At 49.2% G+C, this 20,165-nt stretch overlaps 1 protein-coding gene across 2 annotated transcripts in view; it reads left to right on the forward strand.

The window, feature by feature from the left end:
- The window catches only part of Galnt9 (polypeptide N-acetylgalactosaminyltransferase 9), an 83,470-nt gene that overhangs the window by 38,040 nt on the left and 25,265 nt on the right, over positions 1 to 20,165 (forward strand). For both annotated transcript variants that reach the window (XM_021162920.1, XM_029476972.1), the window contains exons 2-5: positions 938 to 1,118; positions 11,734 to 11,900; positions 13,271 to 13,445; positions 19,646 to 19,843. In XM_021162920.1, coding sequence (XP_021018579.1) covers positions 938 to 1,118; positions 11,734 to 11,900; positions 13,271 to 13,445; positions 19,646 to 19,843 — 721 coding nt within the window. The remainder of the gene's footprint in view (positions 1 to 937; positions 1,119 to 11,733; positions 11,901 to 13,270; positions 13,446 to 19,645; positions 19,844 to 20,165) is intronic.

The following is a 20,165-nucleotide window of genomic DNA, read 5'->3' on the forward strand; positions in this document are numbered from 1 at the left end:
TCTCTCTTTCTTCCTTCCTCCCTCCCTCCCTCCCCCCTCTCTCTCTCTTTCTTTCTTTCTTTCTTTCTTTCTTTCTTTCTTTCTTTCTTTCTTCCTCCCTTCTTTTCTTCCTTTCTTCCTTCCTTTCTGTCATCTATCTATCTATCAATCATCTATCTATCTATCTATCTATCTATCTATCTATCTATTCTTTACATACATTACATCCTGACTGATGTTCCCCCTCCCAACCTCTCCTCTCCCCTAGATACAAATCCACTTCTCCTCTGTTTCCCCTGGTTGGGGGGGGGGGCAGGCCTCCTAGGGATATCACCCAAACATGGCACAACAAATTACAGTAAGACTAGGCACAAACCCTCATTATCAAGGATGGATGAGGTGACCCAGTAGGAGAAGGGTCCCTAGTGCAGGCAGAGTCACAGATACTTCCTACTCTTGTTGTTAGGGATCCCAAAAGAACACCAAGCTATGCAGCCATAATGTATATGCAGAGGACCTGGCTCAGACCCATACAGGGTCCATGACTGTCCCTTCAGTCCCTGTGAGCCCCTATAAGCCCTGCTTAGTTTATTCTGTGGGTTGTGTTCTCACAGTGTCCTCAACCCCTCTGACTCCTAGAATCCTTCCTCCCCCTCTTCTCTCCCTGGCTTTGGCTAGTGTTTGGGGAGGGGGCAGTCTCTGCATCTGCTCCTCTCAGGTGCTGGACACTGCCTCTCTAATGACCGTTGGGCTAAGCACTTACTCTTGACACCATGATGTCGTGTAGAGTAGACCCATGCCCTGGCTCATGCTCCCCTTCTTCACCCTCCTACAACCTTGGCAGCTTGTGTCTTCTGACCTCACAGCCAGTCTCATTCCAGGACACACTGCGCAGGGGGTGGGTATGCTGGGAGCAACTCCAAGAATCTCCTGACCTGTCTTTTCTTGTCTTCTCCAGGCCTTGCAAAGCCCATTGGGCTGGTGGAGGGGCCAGGTGGCCTGGGCCAGGGAGGAGTGGCTGCCACTCTGCAAGATGACAGCCAAGAGACCGAGGGCAAGTTCGAGGACTTTGGGTACAATGCGCAGCTCAGTGACCGCATCTCCCTGGATAGGACCATCCCTGACTACAGGCCCAAGAGGTGAGCAGCCTGGCCTTAGCAGCTGAGGACTGGAGGTGGGGTTCTGCTGTACAGGGTGTGGGGCTGCAGAACATCCCTTGGTGTCTTTGTGGCTCTATCTCCCTTTCTCCCTCTGTCTCTGTATCTCGCTGTGTCTCTCCTGTCTCCCTCAATCTTTCTAACTTTCTGTCTGTCTCTCTATGTCTGTCTCTCCCTCCCTGTCTCTATCTCTCTCTTTCTTTCTGTCTCTGTCTCTGTTTCTTTCTGTCTCTCTCTGTGTGTCTCTATCCTTGTCTTTGTCTCTCTCTCCATGTCTCTGCCTCTCTCTGCATGTCTCCATGTCTCTCTGTCTCTCTCCCTGTCTCTCTCCCTCCTCTGTCTCTGTCTGTCTGTCTCTCTGTCTGTTTCTATTTCTCTCTCTGTCTCTCTCACTGTCTCTGTCTCTCTGTCTCTCTCCCTGTTTCTCTCCTTCCCTGTATCTGCCTCTCTCTGCCTGTCTCTCTCTCTCTCCCTGTCTCTGTCTCTCTCTACTAATCTCTCTGTTTCTATCTCTGTTTTTCTGTTTGTCTCTTTTTTCTCTCTGTTTTTCTCTGTTTCTGTCCCTCCCCTGTCTCTGTCTGTCTGTCTGTCTCTGCCTATCTGTCTCTCTCTCTCTCTGTTTCTTTCTGTCTCTCTCATTGTCTCTATCTCTCTCCCTGTCTCTATTTCTCTCTATCTCTCCCTGTCTCTGCCTCTCTCTGCCTGTCTCTGCCTCTCTCTGCCTGTCTCTGCCTGTCTCTATCTCTCTCCCTGTCTCTATCCCTCTCTGTCTCCCTCCCTATCACTGTCTGTTTCTCCCTGTCTCTGTCTCTCTCCCTCCCTATCTCTGTCTGTCTCTCCCTGTCTCTGTCTCTCTCTGACTCCCTCCCTGTCTCTGTCTCTCTTGCCCCTCTGCTGTCTGTCTGCTATGTTCATCTTTTTGAGCCCCACCCCACACATAGGATCAGTCCCCTTTCTCTTTGGTCTCAGAGGCTGGCAGGCTAGAGGTGTCTGGGTTATCTCTATGAGCCCATCTATAGCTGTGTGCATGTACAATGCACATAGGCATGTGGATGGACTTGAACACCTGTGCTAGAGGCCTTGGTTCCTGCTAATTGTGTTCTTCTCACTGGCTTTTGCACACATCGCTGGTGTATGAGTACTGATGTTGCTCAGTAAGCCTCCAGGGTCTGAAAGGTTTCAGCAGTCCCTCAGAGGGTGGGGCCATCTTGTTACTTGCCACAAAGATGCTCACTGCTATGACTTCGCTTGTGTCTCAGGACTGGCTTCTTGTCCCTAATTATTATCCCAGTCTAAAAGCACACAATGGGGCTGACCAGAGCTGAGATTGAACAAATTATTGTGATAGGAGGACCAGCTAGGCCCAGGGCATCCATGACATCGAGACTTTGAGTTGTCAGCAGCAAGCTGGCTGGTCTTGAGCTCCATCACAGACCACCAGGACAGGAGACGTGGATAGGGAAACTCTCAGCAGCTCCTAATAACTAAGTTCAGGGCTCATCATCTGCTGTATGCTTCTTGGAGCCTCATGAAGGTCAACGAGTGGTAGGTTTGTTTTCAGCATCTCTACTGCCTGATGGACCTAAGGACTAGAACTCCGGCAAGGAGCTTGCCGAGGAGGGTGGGGCCAGGAAGAAGGTGAAACAAGAAACTGGGGGAGTTGCCTCGCCAGAGCAGTGGGCGCAGTGATAGATAAGAAAGGAGGGACCACCCCACCATCTACCGAGTTCCTGAGCCTCAGTCTTCAGGCTGCATTTAAGAACTTTTATTCCTTACCCCTAGTTTGCTCTGTGCATGAGCCACGGTGGTAAGATGGCCAAAGCCCAGAGTCCCAGCTGGCTGTGAATGCCCTGAATCTGGAACAGTTCTCTGGGGCTGTGCTTGAACCTCTCCCAGGATGGTGCCTGGGCTGGGGTGATCCTCCCAGCAATGGAACGGAGACTGCACCTCCAGGATTATTCTGGTAGCTGTGCTATTTTTTAAGTCCCAGAATAACCTGTATTTTTTCATGCCTGATTCTTTTATTTTTGGGTATCTTCTGAAATTCAGAAGTTGAATTATTTACATCCTGAGACAGACCCAGGAAGCTAGCTAGCTGCTGCCTTCAAATCTGAGGTTATGCAAAGGTTTATGACCTGCTTTCACAGAGCCTGGTGGGGCCCTGTTATATTCTTTCTTGAAGCCCACTGATTTGGGTTGGGAAGATGAGAAAGGGCTATGGAGAGTGTGGTAAGATCCTGACTTGGACAGTCCACCTGTATCAGAATGTCACTCGCTTGTCTTGCCAAGGAACAGTGAGCTCTCCCAGCCCGACGTTCCCACCATGGACTCTCCCTGATGGGCAGTCCCATAATGGGGTTCTCCCTGATGGACATTCCCCTTCCCAGTGAGTGAACCAAGGACAGGCGTATTCAGAACTCCATCACTCAGCTCTTGGGCCCCCTCTTCCCATGTCTAGTTCCACGAAGGCTACTCCAGGTGACACGTGTGTGCCAGGCCTGGCCAATCCGAGCAAAGGCATGATGGGAACCAGCCCAGAGAGACTGAGCCATGGGCATGTTGGGGCTGCTGAGAAATAAAACAGGAGCAAGTGGGACGTCTGAGCATGCAAGCGGATGGTCAAAGTGTTGTGCGCAGGCTCTGAGATAATGCTTGAAGAGACACCCACACATCCCAGGGCCTCAGCCCCTTCATGTCCTCTTTAGCCCTCATGTAACCATAGCACATGACAGTCTCCAATCTAGAATCTTTAAAGAGGCCTCCAAATTCCTGCTCCATCCCTCAACCCCAGAACCATGGCAAGATGTTGCTAACGGATGGGTGAGTCATAAGCATAGGCTGCTGTGTGCAGCCATAGAGGCTGCTGTGTGCAGCCTGAGGTAGGACATTGGACGAGCAAGGTGAATGCGTGGGCTGTGTCAGCTCAGCAAATTTTCACACCTGGTGTTAGTGACAGGTGTCTGAGGGTGGCTCAGTGGGAAAACTGATCATTGAAAGCTCAGTCCAGGCTCCCCAAAAGTTTTCTCTCTATGATTTCCTCAAGGACTTCACAGTCCCAGCATGGCCAGAACATGCCTCCAGGACCATCGGGCATGGTCACCAGAAACTGGGCTGGAGGCGTGTGCGCGTGTGTATGCACACATGTGAGTGCGTTCCAGTGCCCACAGGTGACACCACCCACTCAGATGATTTCTCACTCTTTCTTGTCTGTGCCATCGTTGGACGCCTTTTGTCTGGGGGTGGACAGTTTTTCTAATTAAGCAGCAGCTTTAATTATGGCACAAAGCGCATCACATAGATGTTGATTTCTAAGCCTGCCCCTGGGATGACGAAAGGAGGCCGGTAAATCCAAATTAAACAGTGTCATCAGAACGAACAGCGCTCCCCAGAAGCCTCTGTTGTGATGTCCCTTGCCTCATGTTTGCGGTCTCCATGCATATTCATGGTCTGAGCCAGGAACAGCTTGGCTGTCAGCTCAGATAAGTGCGGACTGAGTGCATGACAAACAGAAGGCTGAGCTAGCTCCTTGGATTCAGGTTGGCAGATCGATCTGCACCGTCTACTGGATGAACCCCACCTCGGCCTCCTTGTACTCTTGGTCCCTGTGAGGATCAGGGGTATTTTGGACACTGCAGATCTCAGGGCAGCTGGGGTTCCCCGACGACGCACCCCTTGACCTGTGTTCTGTGGCACAGTTGTTTTGTCAGTTCATTTTTGTTTGCTGGTGGTTTTCTAGAGGATCTCCTCATGTAGTCCAGGCTGGGCTGAAAGTCACAGTCCTCCTGCCTCAGCCTTCTAAGTACTGAGATGGCAGGCATGGGTCCCCACTCCTGGCCCTGGTTTTTAGTAGGCGTGGAGCTGTGGACAGCAAGTCCTTGTCCTGAATGCACAGCTAGTCCTTACCAGCTCTCTCCGCCTAGGTTTATACTTGGTGGGGCTGTGCAGGACAGCTGGAAGGACTTGCTTCCAGCCCAGAAACTGTCTCTGATACTCCAGAACTGTCCCTGATTGATACCACATAGTGGAGTCATGAAACCTAATCTGACAATGAAAGCCATCATCCTTACATCCTTAAGTGCAGACCACTGGAGTTAGAGCCCAGGACTGTCTCTGGGCTTCTCAGTCTGAAGGTCAACAGAGAACATCAAGAGCTGAGCTGACCCAGAATATAAAGTGTCACCTGGACCTGGGTGATCTGCCAGCACCAGTGACCCACAAATGGTTTGAGGGTTGTCACTGCCTGAAGGATAAGGGACATACCTACACCTCTGTGAGGCCAGAGAGGGCTTGCCTGTCTCTGAGTGGCTGGTTCACTCGTTTGAGGTCCCTTCCTGTTTCCCTTTGAGAGAGGGTGGTATGAGAGTGTCCTGTGTGCGTCTTTTACATCTGTGTGTCTTGCTTCTGACGCATGGTTGAAGTGTGTCTATGTTTCCAAAGGGAGTCTGAACTTGTGAGAAGAAGGATGGTGGGCAGAACGTGTGGGCTTGCCTCGGCTTTTTGGTTCTTGTGGCCTTCAGTCTTTGTGCATGGACGTGTGTCTGTGGCCATTTGTCAGTAACTGTAGGGACAGACACTGTGTAAATGTATGTGTCCCACATATCATCAACATGCCAACTGAAGAGGTCTTGGTGGGATGTGTCTGGGTCTCCAGACAAAATGCTGTGTGTACATGTGTGAATGTGGACATGCAGGTACGGAAATGTGTGCTCATCTGTGCAAATGTGTGTGCCACTGTGTGTGTGTATGTGTGTGTGTGCATAGGTGTGGGTATTTTGTAGGGTAGGCTTGCCTCTAGCAACATTGGATGGATGGATGGATGGATGGATGGATGGATGGATGGATGCACTCAGTCTGTGAAAGACAATTTGATACAGGAGGGACCCCCTAGTCTCGGGGTCTTTACTGTCTCATTCCTCTGGCCTTGGAGGTGCTCCTCCTCGGCTTCTTAGATGGTGGTGAGAAGGCAGTAGCACAGGTGACTGCCTACTTGAGGGTTTTGAACTCATGTGTATGCTTTGCTTGGATGAGCATGTGTTACTCATGTGTGTGTTCTGTTTGGATGAGTGTGTGTTTCCCAGCAAGGCAGGACTCTGCCATGCAGCATAGCAGAATTGCAGTCCCCAAGGACCTGCCTTCCAAGAATCTCCTCGTACAATATTCCCAGAAACGAGGACATGTTTTCCAAATGAGCAACTTCCTGTCTGCTGAGGCCCAGCCCGGCATGAGACATGGGTGCCGTTGCCTCAAAGCCAGCGGCTCTTGGGAACACTTCGCTTCTTGTCATTTTCATAGTTGTTTTTCCAGGGCACAAGGGGCAGCCTCATGCATTTCCATTAGCACCGATGGATGATCTGGGCATCTGGGGAGTGGTGCTCAGGTTCTTGGCAAGTGCACAGCTCCTGCTGTCTCTCAGGCAGGATTCTCCTATTTCCCCGTTATGAGCTTGAATCTCTGTGGCCCATGGTCCTTTTAGTATACTTCCCAGCCTCGACTTCACCCTTCTATCCAATTCATGCTCAACCATGGGTTTGCAGAAACCCCACTCTGTGCCAGCGAAGGGAGGGAAAAGCCATGGTGGGCAAACTAGTTGGCTGATTGCTCATGGTTGAACACACTGCTTTATTCTGCTTGGGGACAGCACTACACTGAGCCCAGGAGTGGGGACAAAACATAGCCACCACCTTCTGGTGCATGACAGGCCAGAAAGGCAGTGTGGCTAACCACGAGAAGACCTAAGCTCTGGTTTATTTCCTCTCTGGCAGACAGGATGCTACTGAAGTTGGGAGGAGCCTCTGGGTCCCTTACACTCTGGTGCTATGGAGCCAAGGTTCAGTCTTTTCTTCTCTGAGTCCTGGAATCTCAAGTGGTCCTGAGCATTATCTCAGCACACACAGTACTCTAGGGAACCCAAGGTTAGGAGGCAGCATGGGGTGCTTGAGACATTACCTCATGAACATGTTTCACACATGCAGCCCAGAGCACCACACTGACTCCATATTGAAAGCTGTCATTTGTCTGAAGAGGGACAAGGTACCTCCAGGGCACGTGACACATAGCTCTCTATAATATGCAGTAGCAAGGACATTTGTCAGACCCACATCAATGTCCATAAGGAGGGTGCAGAACAGAGGTGGAATGCGTTCAGCTCTGTGTCACACCTGAGCTTTCAAAATGGGATATGGAATCTGAGAGATGAGACAAATAGCGAAAGCTCAGGGGTCTGTGAGACAGGTGTGAGCCAGCAGCTACTCATTTCTGTATTTGTTTAAAGGACTGCACGACACTGTCTGTTGTCCCGTCTGTCTGTTTTTTTTCTCTCTGTTTCCCTCTGTCTCTGTCTTTCCCTCTTGACTCTCTGTTGCCTTGTCGTTATCTCTGACTGTCTTTTGTGGAGAGAATTACAAAATTAGATCCAAGCCAGAATGAAGACACTTCCTACCATCTCTCCTGGCATCTCCTGGCCATGAGGCCAGGTTCTGACAAGCAGGGTCACTGTCCTGTCCTGTGTGCTATCTCACATCGTGCTTTTGCTTGGCAGACATTTATCAGTATCTGGGGAGAGCCCATCCATTACCCTTCCACTCCTGGGAGACCCTGGCTCTTCTGCAGGTGATCGGGGGTACTGTGTCCTGTGCCCATTTCCCAGTCCAGTGGATGGTGAATGTGAGAAGAGTCTAACCTTCCTCAGTGGAGGCAGTGAGCCAAGGCTGGACCCCCATGGACCAGGAGATAGGATCTCTCCCTCTCAATAGCTCTTGACAGGCCGAGGACCAGAGACAGGACACTCTCAAAGCACACACCCAAACGAACCAGTCCTTGCGGGTGGAAGGTTCTTTGGAGCAAGTGCACATGCCCATGGCCAAATCCATGGGCTTTGAGACAACTAAGCCAGAAACAGAAGGAGAATTAGTGCATTCCATCCCGGTCTAACCTGCTACTGCTTCCCGATAGAACATAGCAGGGCTTTTGCAGATGCTCAAATGGTATTTGGCCTGGATGTCTACCATCATTCTCTTGTGAAGGAGTAGGAGAGAAGACCTTGACAGAGGGCATGGGTGAAGGACACAGTCATGAGGTCTGTGTGCTGGGTGAGGGTTATATGTAACTGTCCTTGGAGCAGAGCAAACCAACCACAATCCCACGTGCAGACGATCGCCCCAGCTGGGCTTCTTGACAATTTACATCTGCTCACAGAGGCCATTACAAGATGGCTGCCTGAGTGTCTAGAGGCACCTTACTTCCTGTTGGTGCGTTGTGATTCCACGTGGAAGGGGATAACGTATATAGGCCAGAGAAGACTGAGAGAGGCTTCATTAGAGGCTGTGGGGAGTCAACATCCCTGCTGAGGAAAGACTATCCAGTGTGGCCATTTGAGAGTAGCACTCACAGCCTTGTAAGTAACCTGCACTCTATAAGAAAGCCCAGCTGGTTCGCTGGTTCCCCAGGGTGAACTTTGGTGGAATTGAGCCTGCTTGTTGTTGGAACCTTAGGAGGAGAAATAGACTTTATTTCCATCCTGCATCTTCTCTTTAGGAAGGAACTTCAGCAGCAATAAGGGTAAATCATGGATTGGGACTCTAATGACAGACTCAGTGACAGGTGCCTGCAGTTTCCTGGTGCAGGAAAGAGTTACACTCCTCCCACGGAGGGCATGGGGTCCCTTCTGGGTGGCTGCAGCTCCTGCAAGCCTGCTAATGTTTTCTCTGTTTTACATGCTCTGCAAGTTCATGAAAATCATGCATTCAACTTTCTCCTTCCACGGATAAATGGACCTAGGTCTTCTTGTCAGGAAGCGTTTGTCTGAGTGATGAAATCTCTGGCGCTAAGCACACGCAGCCCATATCAATGCGGTGCTACGTAGCACTTGTCCCTTGAAAGTCACACAGGCGGCTCAGATATGTGCAGCCTGGCCGTGAAGGCGGTGACGGCTGGGGTAGGCTGGGTCCTTAACTATGCTATGTACGGGGTGTCCCTTCTGTGTTCTGGCTTGAGTTTGAATCCCTGCAGCTGAGAGAAAGTGTCCTCATCTCTAACAGGGGGTGTTTGTGGCTCTTGGGCTGAAAAGACTGAATCTGCAAAGAGGCTAATGCCGTCCCTGTTTTCAAGTGACACAAGAGCCCCTTCAACTCTCTCAGTCTGAATGTGGAATGAACATTGCTGTTCCTAGTGCCACAGGCTAATCTGTGTTCCCTGAATTCACTTTGAAATATTAACCTATAGGACTCCATATGCTTCACTTGGAAGCAGAGCTACTATGAGTGTGATTAGTTAAGGATGGACCTCCCCCAAATCCCATGTAAAGAGGAGGAAGAGGCAGAGGTTGGGTAGGAGGCTGCCTATTGTGTGCCCCTGTGATTTTCTTTTCATTCATATATATATATATGTGTGTGTGTGTGTGTATATATACATACACACATATATATATATATATATATATATTTACTTTATTGATTGATTGATTGATTGATTGATTGATTGGTTTGGGGAGGGCACATATGCTACTGCACATGTCTGGAAGTCAGAGGACAACTCGTAAAACGAATTTCTTCCCTTCCACCTTGTAGGTCTTAGGGACTGAAGTCAGGTCATTGAATTTGGCAAGTGCCTCAGGAAGATGTTGTGTAATTCCTGCTGTCTCCTGTCCCCCTCCTCAGTGCTGTTCTAGATGCTGATGCTTGGTGCAGCCCCGTATCCCCCACTCAGTCTTTCCCTTCTGGTGAAAAGGGCTTGTAACTGTATTGTCACGCCACAATTTACCCATGGTCCCCATTCACACTCTTGCTTCCAAAGGGGTTAGGTGGTACCCACCCAGCACATCTCTCCTGTAGCATCCTGTATCACACAAAGGTAGGTGTGTTTAAGTCCAAACAGTGTTTCCTTTGTGAAGGAGACATTATTTACTTGTGTGCAGAGTCTAACAGCTTCCAGTGGGCTCCATCCCTTGCCTCACCTCATTTCCTGAGTTCTGTTTCCTCCTTCATCTGTTTATTTGTTGCTGTTTTGAGATAGGATCTCAGTCTAGCCCAGATTGGTCTAGAACGCTCTGTGTATCCAGGCTAGCCTCAAACTCACAGTGATTCTCCTGCCTCATCCTCCTGGGGGCTGGGATTACCAGTGTAAACCACCTGACCTCCCTCGCTCCTTCTCTTTCTTATTTGGATTTTTATTTCATGTTTACGGGTGATTTGCCTACATATGTGCATGTATGTCTGTATACCACAGGCATTTCTCATGTTGGCTAGAAGTGGGCATCAGATCCCCTGGAACTAGACTTACAGATGGTAGTGAGCCACCATGTGGGTGCTGAGAATCAAACCTGGGTCCTCTGGAAGAGCAGCTAGTGGTCTTAACTACTGTCTATCTCTGTAGGCCCTGAGTTGGGTTTTTTTTTTTGAAACAGAGTCTTAGGTATACCAATATCTTAGGGTGTAATAAATCACCATAGCCAAAAGTAACATGGAGAAATAAACTTGGGATTATTTCATCTTAAGCGTCCCAGGATCACCTGCCTAGGAATGGCATTACCTACAGTGATCTGGGTCCCCCCACATCAATAATTAAGTCAGTATCCTACAGCCCTGCCTACAGGCCAGTCTCATGGAGACATTTTCAACATTATGGTTCTATGATAACTCTAGCTTGTGTCAAGTTAACATAAAACTAGCCAGCACATTCACGTTGGCTAGAACTTGCTATATAGCCAAGGGTGACCTTGAATTCCCCATCCTTCCAATCCTTCAATTTCTGCCCTTGGGTTTTGTTCCATCACACCCTTGTGTATTTGTCAGCTGTGTTTGCTTCTGTTTGAAACATGACTTCCCCGCTCAACTTCATCCCAAGGCTCTCTGTCTCTGGTCCTGGATTCCAACCACAGAGCCTTGGTTCTCCCAGCTCTGCCCTTCCCTCTGTACCACCAGAGGCATGAGGCTTGCTCCCTTTGTCGTTCTCACTGGACTCTTGTGATACCCCAGCACATTTGTTCCCAACAGCCAGGTGGCTACTACATACTTCCCCCCAGCTCAGCAGACCTTGTGAGACACAAGTGCACAGCTGTTCATGGCCTATGTTACTGTCTGCCCTGATGGATCTCAGATGGCAGGTGCTAGCTGAGCAGAGACTATACAGGTTATATGACGTCTTCAACCAGTTCCTCCTGCTCTGAGACAATGAACAACCACTGGAAATACACTGAGGGTGAGCAGCACAGCTCCCTCCAATAGACTGCATGAACCTCTATTGTCTAACCACAACCCCTAACCCTAACGCCTAACTTTAACCCTAACCCTAACCTCAACCCTAACCCTAACCCCTAGCCCCAACCCCTAACCCCAATCCCAACCCCAACCCTAACCCTAACCCTAACCTGTTAAGCATCTCTGCAGTATAAAAGACTTAAAGTGGGCAGGCACAGGCTCAGCGCATGAGAAGCTGCAACTTCCAAAGGTTGTCTCTTTTGTAGCATTTCTTGGTTTCCATTGGCTGCCTCGTTTCTGCCCTTCTGCTGGCTTCAGCGTCTGGAACCTGGATGGCCTCCCACAATGACCACCACAGTCCCAGCTTCCCGCAGCACCCCTGGTGACCACCATGCCTCCCACAGGTGCAGACAGATAACGTATTCTGAAGACCTGCCCCAGATCTCCGTGGTCTTCATCTTTGTCAACGAGGCACTTTCAGTCATCCTGCGTTCTGTGCACAGCGTGGTCAACCACACACCCTCCCAGCTCCTAAAGGAAGTCATCCTGGTGGATGATAACAGTGACAACGGTGAGTGGCTTTGATGCCTTAAGGGCAGTGCTGTCGAGCACATGGCTTTACACCAGCTCTTGGGTGTATGGATTCCTGGAGCAATCCCAGCCAGTGGCTTCTAACAAGGGGCTTGAAGCCATAGAGTTGAGTTGCTAAGTTGAGAGGCAACAGCTTGGACATGCAGCCTGGGAAAGCTCTTTGCTGTGTATCCTCCCATCGTCAGCTGTTGCCTGGGCTATGACCCTTTGCTCTGTCTTTGTGTTGCTGGCACACAGTCCTCTGTGCACCTTCCTCTCCAGGCCACTACCAACGGGCCTGCATTAGTTACTTTATAGGTTGCTGGGACGGAGTATCTAACAAAATCAACCTAAGGAAGGGTCTGTTTTGGTTCACAGTTTGAGGCTATGTTGCATCATGATGGAGACGGCATGGCGGAAGGCACAGAAGGCAGCTAGTCACATCCACACTCAGAAAGCAGAGAAGATCAGTGCTGGTGCTCAGCTCATTTCTCCATCTTATTTAGTCCAGCACTCCTCTCCATGGGCAGTGCCTCCCACCTCAACTCACCCAATCTAGAAACTTCCTCATTTATCATTTTAACCATCTTCAAGTGTGTGGTTCAATGATATTGAGGATATCCATGCTGGGCAACCACCACCTCTACCTCAGAACTGTTGTTGGGTAGGGGAGGTCTTTTGAGCTTCATTCTGTAGCTCAGACTAGCCTGGGACTCATTACATAGCCTAAGCCAATCCCAGACTCATAGAGATCCTCTGGCCTCACCTGCTTGAGTGATCTGGGATCACAGGCATAGGCCATCATGTTATGGTCACAGAATTCTTTCATCTTCCCAAACTGAATGTGTTCTCATGGAAACCAGTTGATCACCTGCTCCAGTGGCCAGCACCTTCCTACTGCCTCTCTGTGGATTTGATACCTATAGACATGTCACAAAGACAACCAAATCACATTATCTGTTAGTGTCTGGTGTGTGTCACTTTTTGGCTTTGTCACAGTCCCTCTGTACTGCAGCAGTATCAGTGTGTCCTATCTCAGCATTACCAAGTGACTCCCTTGTGTGAAAGGACCTTGCTGGCTGCCACCTCATCTGCACAAGGTCTACATTCTTGATTGTAGTGAATCTGCCAGTCTTGCTACCTACGGCTGCCTCTATCACTTTGATCTGAGCTGTTCTTATTTTTTCCTTTGCTACCTTTCCCAGATTCATAGGACTGGGGTTCTGTCCAGTATGTTGGATCTCTCCCAACCCAATGTGACTTCACAGTACCTTTTTGAAACTCTAGTTTGGGAGCAGGGCTCGAACATCCCAGACATGGCTCAGGCGCTTGCCAGTATAGCATGCTAATACACGTGTCTTTCCCTTTCAGTGGAACTCAAGTTCAATCTGGACCAGTATGTTCACAAAAGGTACCCAGGCCTCGTGAAGGTTGTGCGCAACAGCCGTCGGGAAGGTCTGATCCGTGCCCGGCTGCAGGGATGGAAGGTGGCCACGGCTCCCATCGTTGGCTTCTTTGATGCCCACGTGGAGTTCAACACTGGCTGGTAAGGGCTGGGGTATGTGAACATCCAGTGTGGATTCAGATCAGACAGCACATAAGGCTGGGTGGGGCCTGTGACTCTGGAGGTTTCCAGAGATAGTCTCTGCTGATAGCTGTTTGGCATAAGAGGAAGTATTTTTCTTGACCTTGTGGGAAATTCTAGATCTAGAAACTACTTCTTATTCAGGGGAATAATTGGGCTCACATGAGAAGCCAATGGAGCCCTGTGGTCAGGAGGTGAAGAGGCAACCCCATCCTGTGGTCATAAGCCAGCAGGTATGCAAGATATCTACTACAGGAGCAATCTATCTATCCTTCCAGTGTGGATTGGGATCTTGTGGTCTGTGGAGGCAGGAACCTTTGACCAGAGCAGGGCTGTGTAAGCTCAAGACATCCACAGGGACTGAGTGGTCCATCATCTCTGTCCTGGGATTTCTCATGTTTGTTCAGCAAAGAATGCCTTGAGGACAGTGTCTTTTGTCCAGCAAGTGATACATCCTGAAGAAGCAATGTCAGAGGCTTGGGGCCAGAATTAGTTCCTTATCTCATGCTGCTAGAAAAGAGCATGTCCCTCCTGCTGACCCTGGGCAGGAGCTAGGCAGACAGAACAAACAGGGAGCTTTGTGCTTCAGTGATGCTCTCCTCTGGTGACCAGGGTTCCCAGCTATTCATCTATGTGGGCTGTCCTGTACCTATGGGTGTGTCTGGCAGGGTTCTCCTGAATGGTCTTCGTTTCTCATATGGAGAAGGGGGTGTTGTGGCTCTGCTCTGGATCTCAGTCTCTGTGCATGTCAAGATCCCAGAGTGGTACCTGCCATCACATATATGCATGTCACATGAGCAACTGGGACCATAAGACAAGATGCCAAGACCACGTTAGGGCAAGGTGTTGTGAGGAAGGAGAATGGCTTCCAGAGGGTGCAGAGAGCAGAGTGTGGCAGAGGGGAGGTATCCAGGAATAGTGTTGCCCCCAGGGCAACCACCACCATGAAAACCCCTCACTTGATGCTGAAGACAGCCAGTGTTTGTCCTCTGTCAGCCCAGGCACTCTGGTCAAGTGTGGAGATCAGAGCTGGTCCCTCTGAGGATCTAGAGAGGATCTTGTTCCCTCTCAGCTCCTTATGGCCAGGTGTCCCTCAATGTGTGGCTGCACTACTCTGCTGGCTTCAACCTGGCCTGCTGTCCCTTGTTAGAACCCTGGTCACTGGCTCTTCTAGGAAGTCCCTGTGCCAAACCTGAGTCTTAGAGCCTCTCAGGGTTCACAGTTGTGATGTTTTGTATATTCTTGGTCCAAGGAAGTGTGGCCTTGTTGGAATAGGTGTGTCACTGTGGATGTGAGCTTTAAGACCCTCATCCTAGCTGCCTGGAAGCCAGTATTCTGCCAGCAACCTTCAGATAAAGATGTAGAACTCTCAGCTCCTCCAGATCCATGTCTGTCTGGATGCTGCCATGCTCCTGCCTTGATGATAATGGACTGAACCTCTGAACCTGTAAGCCAGCCCCAATTAAATGTCATCCTTATAAGAGTTGCCTTGGGAGCCGGGCATGGTGGTGCACACCTTTAATCCCAGCACTCGGAAGGCAGAGGCAGGCAGATTTCTGAGTTCAAGGCCAGCCTGGTCTACAAAGTGAGTTCCAGGACATCCAGGGCTATACAGAGAAACCCTTGTCTCAAAAAAACAAACAAACAAAAACACACACACACACACAAAAGAGTTGCCTTGGTCCTGGTGTCTGTTCACAGCAGTAAAACCCTAAGACAGAAGTTGGTACCAGAAGTTGGGTATTGATTCTGTTTAGAAGAATGTGGATTTGGGGGCTTTGGATTTGGAAAGAAGTGAAATGCTTTAAATGGGGCTTAATGGGCCATCCTTAGTGGGAATATGGAAGACTTTATTACTGAAAATGATTTGAATTGTGCAGACCTGGCCCAAGAGGTTTCAGAAGAGAATTTCAGTGTATGGAGTAAAGACTGTTTTGTTGTGCTGTGCTTCAGTTTAAAAAAAAAAAATTGTGGCTGCTTTTTACCATTATCTGAAGAGTCTGCCTGAGGCTAAAGTGAAGAGACTCAGATTAATTGCATTGACAAAGGAAGTCTCAGAAATGCTCATCGTAGACTTTGTTCTCTGGTTAAGTCTCGTGAAGAGCATTTTAAACAAGCATAGCAACCTGAGAAAGGAAAAATAGAAAATGTATGGTTCAAGTATTAAAGGAGCACCAGGAAGCGAAATGGAGCTGAATCCTGTGTTCAAGGATATTAAATTGAATTAAGGAAGTAGTGACCTTGGGGCGAGTTCCAACCCAGCTAAGTTTAGGTCCAGGCATAGTAATATAAGCCTTTAATCCCAAAAGGCATAGGCAAGCAGTTTTCTGAGTTCAAGGCCAGCCTAGGACAGAGCAGGTTCTAGGTGAAGAAAAGCTTAAGTCCAGGTGTGGTGGTGCACACCTAGCATTCAGGAGACAGAGCCATGCAGATCTCTGGGTTCAAGGTCAATCTACCGAGCAAGTTCCAGGACAGCCGAGCTTAGGCAGTGAAGAAGCTGGAAAACAGAAAGCAATAATGTAATAGAACAATGGAGCATGTTCCAGCCCTAGCAAGCAGCAGAACTCAACAGTTCCAGCCATTTGGCTCTGGTTTTAGAGTGAGAAATAGAGGAGATTACTGGGACAATCGATGCTGGTTCGCTAGAGCTAAGAAATTAGCCCTGATTAAGAAGAGCACAGCATCACTGAGGTGAAATCATCTGGGAAGTGTTTTCTGAGAGCACAGGGAAGCTGTGTTCTAGAGATAGCTAAGGTTGTATGTACCTCATGCTGCAGCTAGACTTGGTAATGTGTAAGAGACACTCAGGTGGTACTGGGTTTGAAGGCATGAAGGCATCATGAAGAACAGTTGAGACTTGGCACTGTGAGAGCTATTGGTGAAGGTGCAGCCTCAGTTGCAGTTGACAGCCCAGGACTGAAGGGGTCATGCAAAGGATTTGCAGCTCAGCAATATAAAGAGAGCCTATGAGAGGCTATTGGTGAAGCCTAGTTGTAGTGGAAGTCCCCGTTGTATTGGAGAGGCCAGTAACATGGGATGATCACCAAGAACAGCAGCAGCAGTGGAGTGGATCAACCTGAGCTTTGAGTGCAGAGGGCAGAGCTGGAGAAGTGACACCAGCCCTTTGGAGAAGCCCAGAATATCACGTGTATATCCCAGACATTGAAACAAGAAGCTGTAACATTGAGTTGCCTTGGAGACCCCAAGATGTTCAAGATGCCAACGCCTTAGGCTATCTGCTGGGGAAAACTACTAACAGGGAGTGGAACCAGCCCAGGAGAAAGAAGTTTGTTGCAGTCAACAAAGATGAAAAAGTTGGAGATCTGAAGACTGCTTTGACATCAGACATGGAGATGCAGAGTTCAGAGTTTGTCCATCTAGTTTCCTGTCTTGCTTTGGGGATTACATTTAAGTGACCTTTGAATTTTGGACTTTTAACATTGTTGAGACTGACATAGACTATGGTGACTTTGGAAGTTGGACTAAATGTATTTTTTATTATGTTATGAGTAGGTATGGCCTCACAAGCCTATGGGGGCCAAGAAGTGGATTATGATGGTTTGTATATGCTTGGCCCAGGGGTTGGCACTATTAGTAGGTGTGGCCCTGTTGGAGGAGGTATGTCACTGTGGGCATGGGCTTCAAGTCCCTCCTCCTAGCTGCCTGGAAGCCAGTCTTCTGCTAGCAGCCTTTGGATGAAGATGTAGAACTCTCAGCTCCTCTTGCACCATGCCTGCCTGGATGCTGCCATGCTCCTGCCTTGCTGATAATGGACTGAACCTCTGAACATGTAAGCCAGCCCCAATTAAATGTCGTCCTTATAAGGGATATCTTGGTCATGGTTTACAGCAGTAAAACCTTAACTAAGACAACAGTGAAGGAACCACACAGGGCCAAGTTACTGGGAACATCCAGCTGTCTGTTTCCAGGAGAAACAAAAACGCAGAGTTTTGTATTACTTCTCCCACCTTTTTAATATATATATATTTATTTATTTTATGTATATGAGTGTTCTATCTGCATGTACACCTGCATGCCAGAAGAAGGCATCAGATCCCATAATAGATGGTTGTGAGCCACCATGTGGTTGCTGGGTGCTGACCTTAAGTCCTTTGGAAGAACAGACAATGCTATTAACCACTGAGCTATCTCTCCAGCCCTTCTCCCACATTTAAAAAAGAAATTTAAGTTGCTTTTGTTTATCATGAGCACACACACACAGGAGCACACCACAGTGTATGTGTGGCGATCAGAGCACAAGTTAGAGGGATCAATTCTCTCTTTCCACTGTGTGGGTCTCAGGGATTGAATTCAGGCTTGTCAACAAGCACCTCTCCCTTTTGAGCCATCTCACTGGCCCACCAACTCGTTTTTTAAATAGAGAAATTCGTCATGGTGCCAACCTTGGGGTTGGGGGCCTGAGAGCTACAGAGGGGCTCAGTGCACAAGTGTGTGGAACTACCCATCCATGTGTGGTCCCAGAGCCCCTGAGGGTCCCCAGGGAACTGGGGGTTTCTGGATATATTTAGCTCCTGATGGAACAGCATTTCCTGATTCGCCCATTTTGGCCTGTCAGAGAGACTGCCTTGGAGGCAGCTTGTCTTGTAGAGCTACCATGATACCTCAGCTATCTCAGATACCCTGGCTAAGACTCAGATGGTTGTGCTCAACGGGTGTTTGACAGTTCCGCCTCCTGTTCTCCATACTCCCATGCCTCCCTCCTCTGCCACTCTGTTATGCGGCTCTTCTCTCTTTCATCTTTCTGTCACATCCTCGAATCATGTGTCACCAACTACCCTTCTGCTAGAGTCTCCTCGTACTGTGGTGTGGGTTGTGCACCGTACAACAGCCGACGCTATCTACCATCATCTCCCTGAGTATAGTAGGCACTTAGGAGAGCTGAATTTATCAGCCAGAATGCATGACTACATGCATTTTACCTACATGACTCTCATTTTCATAATTTCATTATTGAAAACCCCACTACCTGGGAATAGTATGCTCCTAGCATGACCTTTATTGCAGATCCTACAGAAACGGCAGAAACAGCATTTGCAGTGTCTCTGGTGGGCTTTGTTCATTCATTGATGATGAGGTAGGTCAATAGAGGCTCACCCAGAGGGACAAGGCTGCCCCTGGCAGAATAAGGTGATGGGCTCTCCCCCATATGGCCCTGACTCCTTATCCTTCCATTGCTGTAGCACACAGACCCTCAATCCACTAGTCACCTCAATCTCAGATCTTAGGTGAACCCAGTTTGGATACAGCTCTCTACCTTGTGGGTAGATTACATGTCTTTGACCTTGTCCTTGTGGTAGATAATATGTCTTTAACCTTATCCTTGTGGTAGATAATATGTCTTTAAAGGCTGGGGCTGTCCCTGTCCCCTCCAAGATACTGCACAGGCACCAGCCCAGCTGATGTCATGGATTGAATACCTGCTGCCTTGGCCTTCAGAGCCTCTCTTGCCCTTCTCTCTTATGGCCTCCTGACATGCCCCATCCCCATGCATACTGGACATGTGCAGATGGCTGGTAAAGCTGCTCTGTCTGTGCAGACTGTCCATCCATGCTCCCTAGCATCCTCCAACTCAGGACTCAGAGTACTCCTCACTGGATATCATCTAGAACTCAGAGCTCACCCCACTCACCGCTTCCTGTTTTCCATAGCGCCTTTCCCCTCCCACACATCCTCTACCCAAGCCTCATCACCCTCATCCCCCTAACCACGGTCTGTTGTGTAGGCTGTGCATCGCAAGCAGTATATGTAAGCACCATGAGGCGTGGATAATTTTTTCCTTTTAATTTTATGAATGCAATCTGTTACAGTAAGTGTGGCCCACAACAGATCTTCAGTTAACATTTGAAAATGGACATATTTACCACAGGTACAGGAATAGAAGGAAGAGTAGGTTTAAGCTAAGAAGTCTCTCTGTGTAGCCCCAGGGCCTTAGCTGACCCATGGAGGTGACCAGGCTTGGGTCAGGGCAGTATTGTGGGTTAGGCCTTCCTAGTAGTCCAAGTCTGCCATGACTGACTGAGTCCTACGCTCAGCTAGATACCAGGCCCAGCTGAAGGGTCTGAACTCATGGCCAGTGGGGCTCCTTCCTTGGGTTGCTGAGGGTTCGGGAGGCTCTTGTTCATTGCCAGTACCTTTCCCAGGGCTGAGCCCGCCCTCGCACGGATCCAGGAGGACCGCCGGCGCATCATCCTGCCAGCCATCGACAACATCAAGTACAGCACGTTTGAGGTACAGCAGTACGCCAGTGCCGCCCACGGCTACAACTGGGGCCTGTGGTGCATGTATATCATCCCTCCGCAGGACTGGCTGGACCGAGGTGACGAATCAGCGCCCATCAGGTGAGCCAGGGTCAGTGTGGGAGTTGGGAAGTTCCACCAAAGCTGGCTCAACATCAAAGGGAGGATTGTTTCCAAGTGTCCCTACCTCACAGAGGCAGGGAGTGCCAAGATTACAGAGTAGCCATGGTCAGGGGACATGGACAGGGCTGGCTCAGATCCAAGTCCAGAATGATGACTAAGTCAGATTAGATTGTTGTCTGGCTGTGTGATCTTGGAGAAAGGAGAGGTAGAAAGAGGAAGAAAGAGACTAGAGGAGATAGCAATGGAGAGGCAGGGTCAGAGACAGACAGATAGGTTGAGTGAGTGACAGAGAGTGAGACAG

The sequence above is a fragment of the Mus caroli genome, chromosome 5, assembly GCF_900094665.2.
Source record: "Mus caroli chromosome 5, CAROLI_EIJ_v1.1, whole genome shotgun sequence".
Classification (NCBI taxonomy): domain Eukaryota; kingdom Metazoa; phylum Chordata; class Mammalia; order Rodentia; family Muridae; genus Mus; species Mus caroli.